General features: G+C 38.4%; 1 protein-coding gene and 1 long non-coding RNA gene across 4 annotated transcripts in view; one reads left to right on the forward strand and one right to left on the reverse strand.

The window, feature by feature from the left end:
* LOC124162446 (centrosomal protein of 89 kDa) overlaps positions 1-23,019 on the forward strand; it is an 83,622-nt gene that overhangs the window by 59,163 nt on the left and 1,440 nt on the right. For 2 of the 3 annotated variants that reach the window (XR_006865564.1, XR_006865565.1), the window contains exon 7: positions 12,421-12,810. Coding sequence is in view for 1 of the 3 variants with exons in the window: in XM_046538984.1 (XP_046394940.1) it covers positions 12,421-12,519 (99 nt within the window). In the remaining 2 variants the exon portion in view is untranslated. Of the gene's footprint in view, positions 1-12,420; positions 13,133-23,019 lie in introns of those variants that run through there. The other variant, XM_046538984.1, reaches the window with a different exon arrangement.
* On the reverse strand, positions 440-2,154 carry LOC124162450. Its single transcript, XR_006865576.1, has 2 exons — positions 1,625-2,154; positions 440-824 (listed from the first exon to the last, which is right to left on the reverse strand). It is a non-coding gene; the product is annotated as an uncharacterized LOC124162450 (long non-coding RNA).

A 23,019-nucleotide genomic window follows, 5' to 3' on the forward strand; every position in this document is an offset into this window, starting at 1 on the left:
ATATTGATTGATCTGCTTTCTTCAGCCAATGCTGGACCTATATTTGGACTGCCAAATGTGAATTGAACTAGACGTGTCCAAAACCAGTATAAAACATCAATATGATAGCATTTGGAGTCATGAATGGTATTGGAGTTCTCTACAGTGATCTTAGACCTGTGCACATCTTGTATAAAAGCAAAATAGTTATGATAAAATGTGGACCTAACTGTGCAGAAGCAAGAATAGCTAAAGGATTGATAAAAGGGTATGCATTGTCCCCCGCAATATTTAATATTTACATCGAGACGGCCTTCAATGAAATCAAGGGGAAGGCCTTGGGTGTTAATATCCAGGAATAAAGAACTAGTATGCTACGATTAATTGATGACATAGCAGTCATAGCAGAGACTGAGATTAATTTGATGATGATAATGAAGGAGTAGGAATAAAAAAACACTTTTAAGGTAAATGTAATATTTAATAACATTCTATTGCTACAACCAAACTACTGAACCAGAGCTTTTGACAGTCTTCTTTCATGCCTGTCTCCCCTGTCTTTAGCACCAGCCAAAATCTTGCTTATGCAGGCCTGAATATCCATATCAGTGGATGTGTTTAACACTTTCCTAGTTGCTCCATTAAAAGTGGAACAGCAAAATTACATTTCGTGAGCTAAGAAACAGCTTCGATGACAATAACTTTATACCAGCAGACACTTACTTGTGATTGCTTGGAATAAAACAAGAGAAGAAAGGATGTTCGTCTCTTTCCATTTGCCTTTTAAAGAATCCTTCCAGATTCCTCGAGAGGGTATCAAACTTATTTACTTGCTTCAGCAGCATCTAGATGAGTAGATTATTAAAATTCCTATTAGCCAGATTTTATATTCATTCCATCTTGAACCATTTCCACCAAGTGGATTTCTAGAATATGTTTTGCCCACGCCAAACTCTTGCAGACTTAATCTTAAATAACTCTGAGACAGATCATAGCATTTTTAAGTGATTCAGGTCATCAATTAGATACTTTTTTCTACTGACCAATTTCTTAATGCAATTTTCGGACGTTTTTTGCGTTTTAATTATGGAAACTCAAAGAGTTTGACACCAAATGAATCTTAAACACACTGCAGCCATCAGGTTTTTCTTCGTGTTTACAAAATTTCAAAATTTTACTGCGCATTCTAATTGGCATTCTGTTGTTTTTAAATTTAATTATTCTCAACAACTATGCCTCATGCACCATGAGCGAAATGGTTGCCTTCCTGTTAAAATTTCCTGTAGGAATTAGTTACAGTCATTGGGATAAAATAAAAACCTTATTATTTTCGCATAACATGTTTTCTGCGAAAGCGCTGTGCCTCAAGGCAGGAATTTCCTCAATGGACTACTGCATCTCTATTGTACAGATTCTAGCTAGAAGGAATCGCACGTTCACAGTAAATATATGATTTGATATTAAGTAAGGTGTTGGTTTTAACGCTATGATAATATCTGATTACTTGTTAAAGTTTAAACTCGAGTCTACAAGATAATTGCACAGACAACAAACAATCAAGAAGTCCACTAGGTAAAAATGGTTCACAATATTATGGATATAAATGCTGCCTAGTATGAATTTCAATACAAAAAAATCTACTCACCCAGTTCTGATGAAGCAAGTAAAAGAATCTCAACGGTCGAAACCCTTTCGAGTGATCTAGAAGTACACAGAATTTAAACAAAACACCGCACTGTCAGATAACCATTGATTCGCAGCTCAATGTACATGATTGCAACTCGATTTGCGTCACAGTAACACTCAAAGTTATTAAAGCACTATAACTTTGCATTCTAAGGTAACACTCGTAGTCATTAAGCAAGTTGATGCAAATGTGGCATGCGGTGGCAGGAAACAGCAAAATAGTGGACATTTTCTATCGATGGCAATCGATATACGATTAGATCGATGGTAGCTGGTAGGTCGATAGTATATTACTACGAGCGGGAGTTTGAAAATAGGCATTCAGGAATGGGAAAAGCGGACTGATGGCTTGAGTAATATTCACCACTGGGAGAAGTACCAAATACATTCCATCGCTCAAATGGATTAAAAAAAGATTAAAACCATATTTCAAAGAGTGTTTTTGAAACAAAAGATACTTTACTGCTTTATCAATATTTGTTTCATAACAAAATTTCTCACTAGGCCAAAAAATGGTTAAGCCCAAAGTGAGTAAAAAAAATTCCTGACCAAATGTTTAATAGTTTACATACTTCATGAATTGCATTTTAAAATATGCTTTTGGAACTTAGATTTTTGACTCATAACATAACATCGGCAGATGATTTCGGTCCTATATAGGCTGCCAATATGGGACCAACATTGGCAGAATGATGGCAATGAGGGGCCGATATACCAATCTAAGGCCAATATTGGACCAATATTTAGCCTATATTCATGGCTACTTGGGAAACAACCTTGCCTAATGCTAAATAAAGCCGAATCTATCAGTTTTATCAAAAAGATGAACTGAACAAATCAAAGGTAATAAAATTTACCATTTAATTAAAAATGAGTCAAGTTTCTATGACGTATGGCTTTTATTTTAGGAAGGAAAAACTTAAATTTTTGCTAATTACATGTCTTACTTTTTTCCATAGTTTACCTTCAATGAGACTGATGTCAACTTTATCATGTTGAGTTGAAACTTTGGCAGTATCATTTCTAGACCATTTAAGACAACTTTTAGGGCGGGTTTCCCTTCAGATGTTATGAAATTAAAATTTCCCTTACACCTTATACCACCCTAGTATAGCTTGAGCATTATAGCAACTGCTGCAGTTTGAAGCAGCTGTGATTGGTGTGAAGCTGCTGATTGATGAGAGCTGTGGTGATGTGGAGTAATCATGGCTCAATTTACAAGTACTCTGCTGTCCCTCCAGCTCGTACTCCTCATAAGTTTTCCTGGATATCACACAATTACTTTAACCACTTATTTTTTACAGAAAATGATCCTGGTTTCAATGAATTATCATCATCTTCTCTTATGATTTTTAATCAAAATAATAAGTTTTTTCAAAATCATAATTTGTGCCTGAAGAAGATGATAATTCATTGAAATCCGGGTCGCGCTCTGTAAAAAATAAGTGGTGTAAGTAATTGTGTGATATCCAGGAAAACTTATAATGGAATACCACAATGTAAATCAAAAGTCAGTGAATTTTCTTACTCCTCAACTGGTCTTAATGACACTGCCTTTGAGATGTTAATGATGTCAAATAAAGAGACGTCTTTCATGAATGCTGGAAGGCACGGTCTGAGTGATCATGAGCAGAAAGTAGTTCTTGATGCAGTTGTTTCCGATGTATTGAAGTGACATCTGTTGTCTTCTTAAAGGAAATCATTTGGCCCACTTTTGTTCATTATGTACGGAAAAGACCTCTGCCACTCAATCAGCTGTAGTACATATTTAGAAATGCAGCATTTTTTTGCTGATGCTGCTGTCGTCTGTTGCAAACATATTGAACACTGTGACAGACCTAAACGACCCAACCTTAATGCACTAGAGTGGACTAAACCTAAATCCGATCAAATGCATATTGCAGCTCTTCTCTTGTGGAGGTGTTTCAACTATCCTCAAGTATAGATATGTTGTAGGTACATAGTATTAACATGCAAGTGTCAGACGAAGTGAAATATCTTGGAGTTACGATAGCTTGGGAAATACATAGGAAACAGTATCTGAGCTTTTCCCGGTGAATAGCATGGATGAAAGCTTATCGGGTTTCCAACCGGGTCAGTGTCTGCATGGGCCGACTTTTTGTTGTGAGACTTTCCTCAGGGCTGGTGATGAGTCATGGCTGGTGATTTTGCACTTATATATATTAGACTGAACATACTACTTAAGTAGACTGAATAAACGGTAAACATATGTGATCTGTTAACTTAATAAAATACGTATAACCTGAATGATTCGTCAAAGTCTGCAACAAGCGAACAGAAAGCACTGCACAGCTTTTACGGAAATTTGGCTAGGAGGTGCTCAACACTTGGAGTCTATAGGGTTGGCTTAGGTTGCTTGAGCTAGTAAGTATAGACGAGCGTGCTGCGCCCGCTCCCAGCGGCTTTCCCCCGCTCTTTTCAATGCAGGACCACTGAGGGATAGGCGCGTTTCTAATTTTAAAATGTAGAAAAAAAAGGAAGGGTCTTATGTACAAATTTAATTGGAATGTTCATGTACAAATTGAGGTCAGAGGACCTCTTAAACACGTTCAGGGCGGCATGACCCACCGGTGGGTCATGCGTTTCTAAGCTCTATGGGCGGCATGACCCACCGGTGGTCACGTTTCCCATGCGAATTAAAGGAGCTTCTGGCCACGTACGCCCATGTGGACGGACTTATTACGTTCTTCATCGCCCATGAAGGTGTTTTTAGTAAACTTTTTACTGATGCCAAACCGAACTTTTTGCCTAGAGAAAGGTAGCAAGTTAAATGACGGGCAATGATGTAAAGATTCAGTATTTGATGTTGTATTTGCATTTGTGCGTGAAATATTTTTAATTTTAGTTTAACCCTTAGGTGCACGCTAAGCGGGGATTTTGCCGCATTTTTCAAAAATTCGAAATAGCGCTTTTATTGCGCATGGATCACTGGTGGTTCATTTTGGCATTCTATTTCTGTACTTTTCCCTCTACCAAGAACATATGTTTGCGTCAATGTGACGACCAACTATTGCGTTAGAATCTTACAAAGTGAGAACGACGACAACTTCGGGTGATTAGCCGCTAGACGGCGTTCACACGATACTAAGGAATTTCTGATAATCTGTCGCTACCGTGGAAACTTGGAAGCATAATTCTATTTTCAATAATATGTTAATATGTTGTTTCGTATTTATTATATTTTTTGTAAGCATTTGCAGTATTATTTTGCTGTTATTATTATTTATATAATTGATCTCAACCTCAAACCACATGTCGTAATTTAAAAATTTCATCTTCATACTCAAATATTAATTACATTGGTGTAAAAATGCATTATTTACACTTTACTAGTGACCGAAAAATAAGTTATGCATGTTTTTTTATAATGCATTATGCATTGGAGTTTGAAGGCGAAGAGTCGGCACTTGGTGTATCTACCTGCGGGAAAAGAACATAATGCTGCAAAGGTATTATAAAAAGATTTAGGAATCGTAACCTCCTTATGGGCGTAAATTGTATTATGATTTTATCGAATTGTGAATAAATTGAGTCGATGGTGACTAATGTAGAGTATATGATATTCTAAGGTTAGAACGTATTTATTACCCTCATGAGTTCTAACGAGTGCTTCAAAAGCTTGATAATGAAGATGGGAGGGAAGGGCAGGTCAACCACGATATGGAGAATATTTTTTTGATTTCTCACAGGAAAGTGAAGGGGAGGAAGAATGTTTTTGAAGACGCATTACATTCCAGCTATAGTTAGCAGTGTTATGATAATAATATTGTTACCCACCCACATAATTTCAACGTTTATCTAGTTCAACGGAAATGTTTAAACGTTTTGGCTGAACTCTTAGATACAATTTGCTAACACCAAAACAAAAGCTAAAGACAGTGTTTCACCAGGGCCAACATCATTGTTTCCGAAAACGATTTCACTGAACGTGATTGAAAAAAGTGTCGAGAATACCAAATGGTATATTGAAGGAAAACTGGCATCTCATATGTACTCGAGAATCAGAAATTGCATCACTACTTCCCGTGTAGAAATAATACCTTTATTTGGAATTAACACTCTCTCTGTAAATAAAAGTTGCTAGACAGATGCTAGAAAAGAGCTTGTAAAACAGATGGAACAGGCCTGGTTGTTTGCAGAACAGCGTTCGGGATAGCAACGGGAATACAGGAATTCGAATGGGAAAATAACAGCAAAACTTACTATTTAAGCCTTGATGTAGCCAATAATTTGCTATAAAATGGTCTAACTTTCTTAGGTACCGTGAAAAAAAAAAACTTACATCGGCAGAGAGTTTCTACCCTGCAAAATTCGATAGGCTGGAACTTCATTTCTTGGTTTCCAGGATACCTGCACTCTTATTTTGTACTTCACTAAACCAAACAAATGTGAAATTCTGCTTTCTATGTTGCACTGCAATGTGGACATCGATCTAGAAACTGCGAAACCTGAAATGATCCTGAACTACAACTCAACCAAGGGAGGTGTCGATTCTGTGAACCAGAAGTGTGTAAATTACTCCCCTTCAAGACGAACACGAAGGTGGACTCTATCACAATTTCTCCGGTTTTTTTATATGGCTACTCTTAGCGACCACGTGATTTTTGTAGCTAATAATATTGAAAAAATCCATCGAAGACCAAGAATGGAGTTCATGGAAGCTCTCGCGTTAAGCTTTGTAGATGAACATCTGAAGTCCAGGGTAAAAAGGTAATCTTCCAGCAGACACAAAGGCTTTTCTAGCAATGAGACTTGGGAAAATTCCTGAAGTATCTGCTTCTACATGTGAACCTCAATGTTGGGCGGGTGATTGTTTTAAACGTGGAAAATATAAAATTTATAAAACTGCAAATATACAAATGTTTTCGATTTATATGCAATGATCATTCCACCTGCGTCAAAAAATGTCACGAATGTCATTACAGAGACAGTGATCGTCGATAAGGATGAAAAAATTAATTTTATTTATAAAGTTTGTTATTTTTATAATCTTTATGAATGATTTAACCATTTGGCATATCCATTTCCTTTTTTTTGTGTTTTTTGACTTGACAGTGTCTAATGTTTTCCAAACATTAAATATGGAATTCCTTCCTTCCAAACATTAAATATGGAATTCTACAAAGTAAAGGCCTCAACAATTCAGTGCATGACAGTGTCTAGATTATCGTCTGCAATTCCTTCAGAAAAATTTGTCTAAGTATTTATCAAGAAATTTGCATATAAGTATGCCATACTTTTGTTTATAAATGAATGGAAAAAATATTTAAAGTGCTTTTATTTATTAAAAGTTGCCCAAATACGTTAAAACACCCTCAAATTTGAATGTATATTTGGAAAAATCAAATATGTAAAAGTGCGGCAAAAAAGCCGCTTGCGTGCACTGGCGCTATACTTGCAGGTGCGTGCACCTAAGGGTTAACTAATCGGAAAGATATTCAAATGAACTCGATCATCGGTAATCAACTTCCATAATTTTATGAAATACGTAATTCTTGCATTGCGGGTTGCCTATCCGTCGATTACAGGTGTTTAAAAAAATTCTAGTTGTGTTGTGTACGAAGTTCTCAATCATATCAATTCCACAGGCAGTTTTATGAAGTTTATTCAGTAATAAAAGAAAATAAAGAATATTGCAGTCATATTGAAGGTAGACGAGAGCTACATATAGTTGATTCGTTATTGAGCCATTATTTTTAATGACACGGCAATCTCTTGACATAAATTTTATGTTTTGCATCGTCTATCAAAAGTATATCGAAATATAAATCACGTTGGTTTGGCTTTATTTACATTTTACAACGAAGATAGGTTAACTAAAATATTCCTACTATTTACGTGGCATTATGCATCGCTAGAAATGTTTTTCGTTTTCAATAAGACTGTAAGATGGCCCTACAAGAAGGACGATTACCTTCCTTGATTACACGTTGAAATACTACTACACTCACCGTTTCAATTACATGGCTTTCACATATCAAAGATGTTCCACTTCCGTAGATATTTAGAGGGTAGCACACACCAGAAAAATTATGTAGATCGAAAACTAAAATGGGGAAAACATTTCAAAACTACAATAAATGTCATTTTCAGTTCGGATATCCTAATTGGGTCAATGGAAACAATTTTCTAAATGGGGAATACAAAGGAGCGCTACGAAAACTTACCGAATCTCAAATATAATTTCAAACTATTTTCAATATACCTAATCACTTATTTACATTATTTTCAATATATTCACTTATTTTCTTTGACAATTTCAATGGTGAATTTTGTTGAAACAAACCAAGCACATTGTAGGGTATCCATCACATTCCTCACAAAATGTGTTCACTTTTTTTGCCCTCTTGCTTGCCTCTTTCGTTCCCTTTTCTTTACGTATTCTCTCGTAACAATTGAGGCATCTCTTCCTACTTATCCTTGCAGTATCTTCATATTTACTTAGGTTGTGCAAGGACTTCCTCTTCTTCGAAGCTGGAACACCTCCCCTAGCCACATCGCTAAAGACGACATCTTCTTTCAGTAATCCATCAAAAACTTTCTCTCGAAAATTCAGCATTTACATTTTTTTTATTTTGGCCATAATTATTATATAAAGCCCATGAATTCACCATGAATGTCCCAAGAAGCAGTTCTAATGCCAGTTTCTTATACCACTTGAGAGATCGTCTGATGCAACTATAATAAGCAGACATTTGGTCAGAAATGTCTACCCCCTTTTTTCGCGCTATTGTAAGCTGTGATGGCTTTTGGTTTCATTATTTCCCCTCGCTTAGATTTCGACGTGGTTGGTTGCAAAATCTCACCAAGGTCGGGATTAGAGGATATCATCATAAGTGGTCTTTTGTCCTGCCATTTCATCATTCTAACACCTTTTCCATTTTGCCTTGCAATAATTTCCCCCTTTTTCAACTTTTTTTTGACGAACCTCTGGTGGATTACCTTTCCCATTCGCACGCAGTGTGCCACAAACATAGGTTTCCCTACCCAAAAGGTATTCATCTAGGCCCACACTTGTATAAAAATTATCGATGTACAATGTCCACTCAGCATCAAAAAGTCCCTCCATCAGTTGCAGTACAACTTTGTGTCCATGTCCAACCTTCTCCTTCGTGTTTGGCACTTCACTTTTCCCAGAGTACACTTGCAAATTATGCGTGAATGAGTCAGGGCTACACAGTTTGTAGCATTTTATTCCATTTTTATGAGTCTTTCCAGGCTGGTACTGCCTAAAATGTAATCGACCTCTCCAAGGTACCATCTGTACGATTGGTTCAGTCTCCCCATTCATCGGAGCTTGATAACGCGACATGCTCTTCCTCTTCAGGTGAGTCTTCTCCAATTTCGTCCTCTGAATATGAAGATTCACTGTCTTCTTCGAAATCGGATGGAATGTATTAATCATTGGAGTCAGAACTAAATTGAGATGCATCTGAGTCAGCCATCTCTTCTAATTTTCCTTTGCCACTAATAACACAAATATCACTTCTCCACAAAAAAACAAGCAAATTAGACTCGTATATCTAGTGGCACTTGTTTATTAGCCAAGACTGAAAGTTCTTCTCTCACTGCAAGGAAAATTTTGTCACCATTGTACATGTAAGGCCCTCCGCTCGGCTCGACTAATTTGAAACTCGACGTGTGGATTGCATTGTTGCGACAAGGCCACTATGTGAGAAGCGATGCCGCACAAGATTAGCCAAAAACAAAACTGTCGGGGGATTAGCCTCCTAAGGGTTACTCGCAACACCCAATTGTGGGTAAGCTTTCGATAATAACTGCACCCACGAGTGGGTCCGCCTGCAATAAAACTGTAAGCAAAGCTTCACCTATGCCAATAATAATTTGGTTTCTTATCCGCAGACAATGGAAATAATAGATTCAAAGGTTCCGCCCCAACCACCACCCCTCTCCTAGGAGGCGTGAGGTTGGGTGCGGAATGTCCTCAGCCCTAGCCTTTTCTAGGTGCCGGACAAGTGCGGTTAGGCCCGTCTTGAGTCTCTACGAAATCCCATGGATCGTCCACCCCGAAAAGCGAGAGAAGGGGAAAGCCATTGTTTCGTATCGGGTGCTACGGACTGAGCGGTCGGTCGCCAGCGTCACAAAGGTAGAGGTTTTCCCGGTTCTTTTGGGGATAATCATTTTCGCGACTTTCTGAAAGCATAGAACATCTAACGATGACAATAGGAACGGGATGTATGATTTCCTCTCGCTGTATTTTGTTCCCAAAGCAATAAAACCGAAGCAAGGCATCACAGTGAAATAGAAAGAGTGTAATGAAGGCTCAGAGGATAAATTCGAAACAGTTGCAAAAAAACTATGAAATACCGATTTTTTTCCGATATTTTTAATTGAATGCTTTCATTCTGGGCTTATAAGAAGAGTAAATAAATTATTTCATCGTTTTCATATCTAAGAGCACGACTTATTTGTTCCTTTTGAAGGTATTTACGTGACAGTAAATAAATATCGAAGAAAATAAAACGTGTAATGCGTTGTTGCATATGCAAAAGGGGGTTAATTAATAGCTAAATATTGCATTCTGGGCTTATAATAAGAGTAAGTGTATAAATTATTTCATTTTTTCCATTTTGTACATTTTGAAGGTATTTTAGGTGACAATAAATAAATACAGAAGAAAATAAAACGTGTAATGCGTGGTTGCATACACAAAAGGATATTAATTAATTACTAAATATCGGTGCATAGGTTTTCCAAAATTTATTGCAATTCATCATTTTCAACTATACCAAAGAAGTATGCATTAATTTTAACATGATTGGATCGATTTAATTTTTATGAAAATTGACGCCCACGGGGAAGAAACGGCAAATTTCACAATAGCCGCGAACGTGTTAAACTCAACATTGGAAGTAATTACACTATCCTCTGTTAAACGCACATGATTACTCATACTTATGTATCAACAGGAGATTTGAATGTGGAATCAGCCACATTTTGATAAAAGTTATTTAAAGAATGCGAGATATTGTTGCAAATAAACAAATGTATCAGTTTGTGCACTGTTAACGTCAGGAATATTTACTGGTTTTTGTTTTGTTTTTTTTTATAATTATTTAAAAACCAATTTTAGGATACAATAGCAATATTTAGGAAGTAAGATATGCCGTTGCATGTTCTCTGATAATTTCTGTGCATTTTAGTACCTCATTTGTAGAGTTTGGTTGCGTATAAGTTGAGAAAAAGGTATCTACACAGTAGAAATAATATAGAAGATACCTTTCTGAGTGACACGAAGAACATCATCTTAGAATCTCACAAGGAACAATAAAATTGGTGATATTTTGCCAAATGGATGGATGTAGGAATTCATTTATTCCCCGAACATTAAAGGACTTTAATAAATACTGGGTGGGAGTCATAACTAAAATCACTGCAATGGACACCTTCTTTTCTGTTTTTTGTGAAGTGCCACAAGCTTACTGAGACTTTTGGTGTTGTGTGTAAATGTAGACGATATTAACACATCCATCAGTGGGTCACACTGCATGTCACCATTTCGCAAAATGAGAAGTTGGAGACAAGAAAGTTGGTGTGTCTGTTCTATGCATGATGACCTATGTGGTACAACTGGAAGTTTGACCAACCATTGGATCTCACACTCCATCTACAGCTTGTTCCACTACTTATAATCAGAGAAAACCCATTTGTGTGCAATTTTGTGTGAAATGCTTACATTCTGTGTGTCGCAAGACTCCACCTGCTGATATCGCTTCTGAATGGAGTTTTACAATTAAAGTTGAGGAAAAAGAAATGGGATTGGTCCCACCTGGGGGTTGCTTCATTGGTGGCTTCATCAGACTCTTGCCTCAGTCTAATGCTTAGGTTGCAGAAGCCCAGAGAGAGTAGCACTGGGTCCAATTCTCCGTTTCATCAGGCACTATAGAATAAAAGGCCTCAAGCGCAGTGAGTAGCTGCAGTGGGCCCGAATGGTGGCTTTTCCCCTCATAACACACACCCATTGGTCCATGAGAGAGGCACCACCTCCTCTAGGCTGTGACTAGAAGAAGAGCTAATCATATACATACGTATGTACTGAGCCAGCTTGCTCTCAGGAAGAAGGGTGTTTCAGCTCTGCCATGAAAATATGGATGACTAAGTTTGGGTCAGACAACTAGGGTGTAACCATTGCGGTGAAACATGGTGCACTTGTTGCAATGTTAAACTGGTCATTTGCCATGCTGCGTGCATGCTGCCCTTGTGAGAGGAATGGGTCAAGACAAAAACTCGTCTGTCTTGTGTCTTTATGTCCACCTTAAGGGTGACTCTGATAACCTTCTGTTCTTGCTATGATGTGGCCATTTTCTCTAATTTGATTGTCAAGGTGGTTGATGCATGTTTGCATGAATGAATTCAGTGGCCAAGAGCTGTGTAATTTAAACGCCTGTGAATTTCAGACATGTAGGCTCCCTCATCTTCATTACCAGTGCAGTGAGCTTAAGAGTGGGCTCCCATCATATTTCCAGTGTTGCTGGAAGTGCTCTCGCAGTGACACAGCCTCTGCTCTTCTCAATAACACACCACATATGCATGTGCATCCAAACAGGATCTGGAAAATATGTCTCTTAACGCACTAGTCTTGTACAATGCTCTTAAAATTAAGTTTTTATTTTCCACCACATGATGAGGCATTTCTTGAGCAACCAGGAGGAGGATAGCCTGCCTCTCATGTGACAGTGAGGCTCTCACTAATGTCTGCTGTTTGTTCACCAGACCTTCCAGCAAGAGGCACACAAAGAGCTGGACTCACTTGCTAGCAGGCTTGGGAGGAGGCGCAACAGCAGCCGATCGAGGGCAGATGGTGCAGGATGAAGAAGAAGACCCCCTTTAAGACTTTTAAAATTCCCCCTCACATCAAAACAACAGTTGGAAGGAACTGTGAACATTTTTAAAGATGCCTTTCTTCTTTTAATATATCTTACACTTAGGGATTGATTGTATAGAGCAAGTTTACAAGCCAATTCACAAAATAGAGAGAACTCTCCCAGTGATATCAGGTTTATAAACAAACTATGTATTAAATTGTTAGCAATTTGCTGATCAAGTTATAAGGCAGTTGGTCCCCCCTCTGGAAATGACACATAGTTGCTGAAATTGATCAGGGTAAGTAAAAATGTGTGTGGAAAGTACATAGTAGTTCCTTATTACATGTTTAACATACGGAAATTGTATGAAGTATCATCTTCATCCACTAATTTAATTTGTAAGATACTTGCTGGAACGTGGGATTGTGAAGTAGCACTGCATTTTCATTTTCACTGGTGAACCAGCTGCTTATATCCTTGTGGTTTCAGTGTCTACAGTAAGTAAAATAATACTGTCATCAATATCATTTGGTATCAGAACTAGAAGCATTAGCTGAGATTGAGAAAGTGAATTTATTTCTTTAAGTGAACATTGGATGAAATAAATTGTCATATCAATACCAGGCTATGTTATTGGTGATTCTTTTTGTTGCAACAATCACCATAATGGAGGTGTTGCAATTTTTGTTAAAAGTTAGGGATGGTCGGATCGGATACCTTGGATCAAAATATCAGTGGATCTAGGCCCGCATCGGATACTTTGGATCCATTCGCTGAAGGCATTGGATGTGGATCTGTAATTTTAAATGTATGCTTCAGTGAATGCAGTATCTCATACGAGGGAGTGGAAAGATTTACTATCCAGCCTTCGCATGCACCGTTGCACTGCGATGCTTGGACTACTCATGAACCATTTTGTTAAAAAGCTCTGGTAGGGGTTATACAAAAGAATTTCAGCCACGGAAATTTTTATGGCAAAACATAACAGGCACATAAGGTGACTCTTAAAAAGAGATTGAACAACCATCGGAAGAATCTCAACGCCCTAGGATAACAACCACGTCAAAAGTGACTATGTCACAGTTAAAAAAAAAACATCCTCGACCCTCCATTACCCCATGCCTCTGATATTTTTTTTTCCTTTCCGAGACCACACAGTCCATAAATCATTACTAGAGATGCATGAAAATCACAAATGCGATAATTGCGATGTGCACAAATAAATGTAACATAGATGCGATGACTGGACTTATATGATATTTTTACGCAAATTTGCCATTTGGAAGGCAAAATTCGTACATTTTGTGCTGAGCGCAGTTTAAATGCTCTGCCGACACTCACCGCTTAAAGCATGTGAGCGACTAGCCAACTGCTAGTTGGCTGGGACTCTACGAGGCCGCGAACTACAAGTGGGCGTGGGCAAGCTACACCTCCGCCACTATATGTCTTATTCCTTAACTTCTTATTGTTATACAGCATAATTATTTAAAATATTGTGTATTTTGTCATATAACTGTGTTTCATCACATTTTATTGTCATCTACCTCATTATGAAAATAAAATAAATAGACGCTACAAAATGCGATAAACTGTTATTGAAAGTGCGATAAAATAAAAATGAAAGTGCGATTTTCACTTATCTCTAATCATTATCTCCAAAGGAAAATATCAAGCTACACGACAATAATGGAAGCGTGCTTCATCCCTACCCCATCTCACCAACTGATCTTTTTCATCTTACCTGCTTCAATTTTCTGTTTCTGGAGAATAAATACTAGGTGAGTGACTTAATAGACCCGAAGATGTCTCGATAGTTTTCGGCAATTGGATGACGTGCATGAAATTCAAAAAAGAATGAGACCAAATGTGTTGCATTTCTAACATATTTAGATTTCTATTAGCTCAAATTGATTGAAACAAAGTTTTTTTTAGTTATAAATACACTATACCAATATTCAACATTGTCCACACAGCACAATTTTCAAAGAAACAGGCGTGGCATCAGTACCGTCAAACAAGAAGACACGGCCTGGAAATGCCAACTTCATATATCAAATAGGTTGTCTGGCTTCGCTTTGAAGGCAACGACATCACAAAATAGCAACATCTGACATGTTTGTCCTTGGCTCCCTCATTCATCGCCTCATTGCTTGAAAGACATTGGAGGGATCATGCTCCTTCCCTTCCACCTACCCTCAACTGCTGCCCACCCCTTCCTCCCATTCAGCGGTCTTCTCGTTATTCCAGCAACTCCTAGCATGTGATGCTAATGTTGTTCTAAACATTGTTAATTGTCTTGCAGATTGCGCAGCTGCAATTTAATTTAACAACATACCGATAAAAATATCTTTTACTATGTGGAAACATTTTCATTCACAAAATGAGAACCATTTGTGTGCACTGTGACGTGAAACTATCGTGAGGAAGTGCAAAATCCACCACACCGCCATTGAAGAATTTGTGGGTGAAACACAAGTCAGTATGGGATGAGAAAGTGACAAAGTTTGAGGGAAAGTTATGTAAGGAATATGTATTAAAATTCAGTCAATGGTTCATCTGAAGATTGAAACCTATTTTCATGTCCAAACACAAGCATATCAGTTTACATCCTGAGCGTGTAAAGATTTTATCGTTTTAAAAAACAATTTGAAAGCTTATAGACATGATTTTTAATGAGTAAAAATATTAAATTTTTTTTTGAATCTAAAAAGTATTCCTTCGATTTCATGAACCCGGAAGAAACTTAAATAATAACTTCGTTTCATAGCCGGAATTTGAAAATGCATTTGGACCAGAAAATATCCAATGATCCGGCTCAGAAAATCAAGGATCCAATAAAAAAAAAATTGGATCCTTCCATCCCTATTAAAAGTATATTATGGTGTAATAACATAGATAACATAGAGGCATAACCAAGATTCTGAACTGCTCTTTTTTGTAAAGTACACCAATGCCGAAAATGATTTCATCATTGTATGGATCCCCTTTTGGCTGCTTTAATATTTTATTGGAAAATTCAAATAATCTGTCGTACACTTTAATAAATAAATCGAAGGCCCACAGTTACATTGGCTGGAGACTTCAATTGTAATTTATTGTAGGATAGGAATTAAAAAAGACAATTTTTGCAAGTGTTGCAGTCCTCTCATGTGAAACTATTGGTAAATAATCCTACAAGAGTTATAGCTGGCTCAGAAACACTTTTGCATAAATTTTTCTTTTACTATAATCAAGTAAACATTCATATTACATCATTTGACCTAGTGTTATCAGATTATTCAGCTATGCATTCCACATATACAATATATGTATAAGCAGCACACACAGTCAAAAAACCTAAACCCAGTATGCTCTTTTAACTTACATCGTTACATTATTGATAATATGAATTATTTTTGTATCTCGCATACCTAATGAAGAAGATTGGAGAGACATAAACAGTAAAAGATCTCCGAATGAAAACTTTAATGAATGCTTGTGTAGAGTTAAGTATTATGTAGGTACATACTTACTTAGATTTACCTTTTCCACTGCAGCCAGTGCAACACAGGAACAATAGCAGAAATAATAATAAATGGATAAGAGCAGCAATTGGGTTAGCATTCAAATCCAAAACTTATCCAGGATACTAAAAAATATGTTATAGGTACGTATATATATGCTTACATGTGTTGACTCTTTAGCCCTTTGAAGCCCATGGTATTTTCATGTGCAGGTTGTGAGAAACCCAGAGCTTTTATTGTTTCTTTAGAAAATTATTTCCCAACGTGAAAATTACATTTAGGAGCCACTAAATGACAGCACCTGCCATACAAGAAGACCAGATAGCTATAGAAAGAGGCCAAATAGTTCAGGCCCAGGAAATACGCACATTATATTTTTCCCCGGAGTCATAAACGAAAGCCTGAGTTCTACTCAGGCTCGGATCCGTGGCAGAAAATATACATCCCGAGGAATATTTGGGCTTGGGCTTCAAAGCATTAATGGTACCATTTAATGAAGACATGGTACATATAGAGTGCTGGGCCTACAAGCTCAACTTGGTAGTCAGCACATATGGTCTATGCAACTTCAGGAGCTCAACTGGTGTTCCATAGGCGAACTTTTGTTCTTGAAGAAAGCATCAATAACTGTCACACTTCATTAAGGAACAAGTACCCTAATGGAGATAAATGAGCCAACTGAGATCGTAGGTTTCCGTGGCGATGGTCTGATCTCTGCATTTCTTCAGGGTTTTCTTCTGCATCATCTCGTTTATAGACAACAGTTTCGCTGGCTATCCTGCCAGCATCTTCAGGTGGAAGGTGTCGGCTGTTGGTTTCTGCCTCTCTTATATACCGTAGGCTGGATGGGAGCTGCACTGTGATTGGCTGTCTGACTGGGCACTTCTCTCTGATTGGCTCTCTCTTTAATGACTCTTTTCCAGGCGCTGTGAAGCAAGTATTCACCTTCTCTATTGAAATGCGACGATGTTTTTTGAATTTCTATTGCTTCCCTGATTTGTCTAGGGAAGTATCGGCACTCCTTAACTAAAAGTTTCTTCTCCTCAAATTGGATGTCGTGGTCAGGTTCCGACCATGCATGTTCGGCGATGGCGGAGAGTTGAAACTGTTTGTTCTTGGTTGCCCTTTGGTGTTCTTTAATCCTTACATGCATGGAGCGGCAAGTTTCCTCAATGTAGGATTTTCCGCAGGAGCAAGGCACCTTGTATACCCCCTCATATAGTTCTTGTGGAATGATGTCCTTGGGCCCGGGGAGGAAGTCACTAATCTTGGTCACACAATTGTATCACATCATGGTTTTTTAATATTCCAGCGATCCTTTCTGACGTTCCAGCGATGAATGGGGTGGTGACTTATAGCTTCCTTGACGATTCTGCCTCTCCATCATCATCACTCTGGTTTTCTATGGTGGCCTTCTATCACTTTTCCTCTTCCTTCGTGTTTCTTCTAAGGACCAATTCTCTCCGATATCCATTTTTCTGAAGTGCCGTAGTGAGGTGCTTTATCTCCGTGGAGAGGGAGTTATCATCAGAGATATTATATGCTCTGTTTATCAATGCAGCCACTAGTGAGGAATTCTGACTGCGATGATGGTGAGATGCTGCGTTTAGATAGTGGTCGGTGTGTGTAAGCTTTCTGTAGACAGCATGGCCGAGTCCCCCGTTGTCTTTTTTGGTCACAAGGACATCCTGAAAATTTAATGACTGCTCCTTCTCCATGTCCATAGTAAATTGGATTCCATGATGCTGTGAGTTCAGGTGTCGAAGGAACACTTGTAATTCCTGTACACCATGGGGCCAGATGACAAACATGTTGTCCACATATTTTAGCCACAACTTCGGCTTCTTTTTGCAGGATTCGAGTGCCTCCTTTTCGAATTTCTCCGTAAAGAGATTAGCCTCTACTGGTGATAGTGGTGAACCCATCGCTGCACTCTCCATCTGTTTGTAGCAGCAACTGTTCCATAGAAAAAACGAGTTCCTTAGGCAGTGCTCGACCAGTTCCGGGAAGTAACATCTAATGGTATTCCAAAGGACTTCCTTACAAAGTAATCCTCTTCATTTCCCCGGTGATGAAAATACTTGTCCAGTCTCTCTCCAGCTAGAAACTTACCCCCGTTGCCAGTAGAGAAGAACCATGCACTTCCAAAGTCAGAGAGTATTCCAAGGGGGTGGGGTGAATGACAATGAGGGTAAACAGGAGTGGGATGGGGATTGCCAGAGGAAGGAAGTGTGGTCAGCAGAATGAGGGGTGAAGGGGGCAGGAGAAAGAAGGGTGGGGAAAGGGCCTTCGGCTTTGCCTGAGACTGCATTTGGGGGCCGTGTTTTTTTACGATGCACTCAAGCTCCGTACCCGGAGAGGGGTGGGAAATGCTAGGGAAGGGGAGAAATGCTAGTGGAGGGGGGTTTGGGATGCGTAAGTTGGGTGCCAGGAAGATTAGCAAAAGGCGGTAGGAGAGAGTAAACAAAGGATTTGGAAAGAAAGATATCTCGGAATGGGGGAACAGGCGGGAGGGCTACAAGAAAGTTCATGGTTAGACTTGGAATTGCCTCTTAATTGCGAGTAGCCTGTAAAATAAATTGGTGGTAAATAGAGGCCAATACTTAAGATACTCCTCCTCACTTTCATCTTCGTCTTCACGGCTGTCACGTATGTCCACTGCTTCTGCACCACTGCTGCTTAGACACTTACTAGGCACTGACTGAAGCTCTTTGCACATTCTCTCATGAATTTAGTTCAAGCCCATACCTTATGATTCAGCACTTCCAGGACGAAAGACAGCCAGGCATCGTCTCCCTCATGGATAGATAGCAAGGTAGTTACGCAAAAATTTAATGCACAGAATCATCAAATCCCCATGCAAATTGACAATAGAGGAACCATTTTGCCCTCAATATAGGCTTGTGTGTTAAGTATTATATCATCAGTGATATCCTTACTGCATTTCCCCATCTAGTCTATTTATTTTTTTATTTCACCACCAAAAATGGCACAAAGGATTTTACATTGGCTGTTACTTGAATAAATAATAGCTAAAAGATAACAAACAACAGCACAATAAATAAAAACTTACAGAAAACAAAATTTTTAAACATAAGAAGGGCACAATGGATTAGACAATGGGGAATTATTCAGATGACATTTTAAGGAGTATTTGTAACTAGTGGCTGAGTAAAAGTGGTCCAGGGAAGGGATTTTTGAAGCCATGGAGTTAAATAAGGAGGGGATTCAATAGTCGTTGATAACCGAAGTATTTTCCCTGACTTTTCCCCCCTCCAAAATGTAACGTTGTCTCTACAATAATACTTAAAAATGAGAAATATTTTTTCTCTATCTTTGAGTGACTTAATTCTCTCCCTTCCTCATATTTCCAAGTATAGATTTGGAAAGTGGTGTCATAAAGTCGCTTATTTATCGGCATAAACATTTAAATTTGTGCAATTTTATGGACTTGCAGCATTTCTTGGCATGATTCAATTAGTAGTGTTTAAGTTGGAGTATAAGAAATACCCTGAGCGACTTCCTCACATGTGAAACTAAGAAGTACTGTCGCGGTGATGTTTACGAGTATGCACGCAAATAGGGAAATTGTGTCAGCCAGAATATGTTTACTTAACTCCTACTTCTCCTCGATTCCTACCGTAAGTTTTTAGGCGAACGCTTTCCCTCCAAAGTTCCACTTTCAGTTAGGATTTCACTCATTGATGCACCACAGTCAGAAGCACTGATTTTTTTGCTGCTTTCGTGGTAATAACTGGTTTTGTTGACAAATATTTCGTCGTAGTTTGTACAAAGGAATGCCATATGCTCCTGAGGACTGAGCCTGATGTTCGTAATTTCAAAACGTTTCGTATTATTGAATAGCACCATGTATTTACCATAGGCTTTTTGTATTATCGAAAATGCTGTAATATCCTGCTTCGTATAATTGAGAGTTTACTGTAATTCTATCTGATTCTTATTTTTTCACCTAACTATATTTTATACGTTATCTTGGAAAATAATGACATAATTTTATTCATCTCATTACGTTGTAATTTTGTGAACATAAACAACTTATTATGCTGATGTAAGCAATGAATTCTGTCTTCAAGAGTAATTTCACTTTTGTCAATTTGTTCTTTGATTGCTGCAGTTATTTCAAGTTAATGTACGTCCATAGTTGCAATGCTAAGGATATTTTTGTTTGTAATACCGTATAAGCGCGTGTAAGAGGCGCACCTTTTTTCCCAGAAATTGCAGCCAAAAATGGGGGTGCGCCTCTTACACAAACTTCTTATCTTCCTCCCCTCCCCTTCACCGGTCGCAAGTCCAAGGGGAACTGAGTGGCCTTGGTTTTCAGCGTGAGTAAGTCATCTGAAACCCTGGGTCAAAAACAAGCGGCAGGCAGGGGAGTTTCTCCCTTAGTGACGTATTTTTAAAATGCTCCTGTTTGCTTTTTTTTGTAAGCATCATGTCATCACGTCTGTACCCCAGAGGTGAACATGGAAGATCGCGCGGGGTTTTTCGCTCCGGAGGGCCCGCTAAATTTACTGCCACGAGTGGGTATCCTGCGGCAAATATACTGCATTAAGTAATCACTTATCAAACATAGAGAAACGCGTAGTTTTGAAGGACATACCTGGTTAATTGTCAATATCTGTCTTGCTGAGTAATTTTCATTACACTGAGGACCTGATTTTCCAAAAATCATCTTCAGACGCTAATATGAGGATTATTGCAACTGAAAATTATATTGGTGTTAAAACCTGCGGTTTAAAAAATCCGAACGAGTGTGTTCATTGCTGGACTAAATGGTGGACAGAAGAAATCGGAAATGCTTATAAGTGAAGAGCGCTAAAGGAGAGGTCGAGGGGAAGGAGCGCGCTCCCTCCCCTCCGTATTTCAAGCAACGAGGCTATGAGCGAAGGAGCAATGGACGAACACGTCCGATCTTGCATGTGACGTCGTTGCCTTCAAAGCGAAGGGGCAGCAATATGATATACGCAGTTTGCATTGCCCGAGTTTCCAGTCCGTCTCGCCTTGTTTGAATGCGCTTATGCTACGCTTGTTTCTTCCTGTTTGGACTATTTTGAATATTAGTAGCCTTGTTGTAACTATAAATCTTTGTGTCAAACAATGAGAGCTTAAAAACTTAAATTCTGTCAGATATGCGCCGCGTTAGACCTCTTTCTTTTTTTGAACCTCGTGCGTGTCAAGCAATTATTGAAAGCTATCGAGATATCTTCGGGCTCAGTAGATAACTCACCTAGCATTTGGCCTCCAGAAACTGGGAGATCGATCAAGGTCAGTTGGTGAGACGGGGTAGGGGTGAAACACGTTTCCATTGTTCCCTTGATATTTTCCTATTTTCCTGTGGGGTCTCGGAAAGGAAAAAAAACGGCAGAGGCATTGGCTGATGGAGGGCCGAGTGTGGCTCCATTAAATCTACGACGTGGTTATTATCCTACGGCGCTGAGATTGCCCCGATTGTTGTCCAAGCTCTTGGGAAGGTTAATGCTATGTGCCTGTCGTGTTTTGCCTTAAAAATTTTCACAGCTGCAATTCTATTGCAACACTCCTGCGAGAGCATTTTAACAAAAGTGTTCGTGAATAGGACAAGCATTGTAGAGCAACGGCGTATGCGAAGAGGGGATTGGAACTCTTTATACTCCCTCTTATGCCGCTATTACCACCGCAGTTATCAAAATTTCCTCCTTCAATTAGTATTGAAAGAGCATCGATAACTGTCGAAATTCCAGGCGTACGTCTGCAATACCGCGCGAGAGTATAAAAAAATGCAGCAAAATTTTTTTCTTCATAGCTTCGATGCTCAAAATAGGGGTGCGCCTCTTACACACGCTTATACGGTATTCTTTAAATGGACCTCACTTGAAGTTATTTTCATTACACATGAATATCATTTCCATATCATAATTTGCAGATATGAAAAACTAATGAAAGACTTTTTAAGAATGAATGAAAATGTCAATCCTTAGGATACATGTGAAGGAAGTTCATCCTGTTAAAAAATATATGTTTGTATTTAATTGTAAGTAGTTTACAAAATTTAATAAAATAGTACCTAATATTCAAGAAATAGTTTTGGAATGAAAATGTTAACATTACTAGTTATTTTGAAGTGATTCTTCTTGGCACAGGCTAAATCAATACCAATGATGACATTCCTCAAATTACAGTGGTAGCATAATAAAATACATACACGCATATACAGCGTGGCGGTTTCCGGGGTTACTACCACGTAGATTCATCTCTGCAGACGACAGTTTCGCCGGCATTGCAGCATTATCCTTTTCTTGGATCCCTTACACAAAACTTGGGAGGTGATTCTTTATCACTACTTTCAAAAAGAATATCTCAAAGATGCACTCAGGAGAAACACTTGCAATGCTGGCGCAAAGTTACATTGTGTTTTCTTACAACTATCACATTCCTGCATCCTTTTTAAGCTAGGACATTTAGCCATTGCATATTATTTACCTATGTGATAAACTCGTACAAGATTACTGCATATAAGAGATTTAAAGATCCTCATCAACTTAAGTGTATGTGCAGTAGACAATCCTGTGGAACATATGACATTACAAGCGAAAAAAATTGGTGGTTGTTGGTGCTACATTAATAGGATTTACATGCCTTGCAAATGTCCAGCAATATTTGATCTGGCATCATACCTTTGCCCACATGGGTTGCTGTATGACAAGCCAAGTACGACACGTCTTTGTACACCATTGATTTTAAAGCTCATTGTAGATTCCAGCAAAGTGAAATCAGACTAAGTCTGTATGTTTTACATCTTCAACCATTTTCAAATGTAAAAAATCACCAATGCATTCATGCTATAGGATCAATTAGTATGGTTTGTCTGCTGCACTTGAGTGAATTAGAAATATGCCATCGAAAATATCTTCCTCTGTTCTATATAATAAGAGACTTACTAAGGCCTCAAAAAGCCATTTCTTAGGGCCGTATTAATAGTCGTTCCCTTAAGGGTCCCCTAGGGG

The sequence above is a fragment of the Ischnura elegans genome, chromosome 7, assembly GCF_921293095.1.
Source record: "Ischnura elegans chromosome 7, ioIscEleg1.1, whole genome shotgun sequence".
NCBI lineage: Eukaryota > Metazoa > Arthropoda > Insecta > Odonata > Coenagrionidae > Ischnura > Ischnura elegans.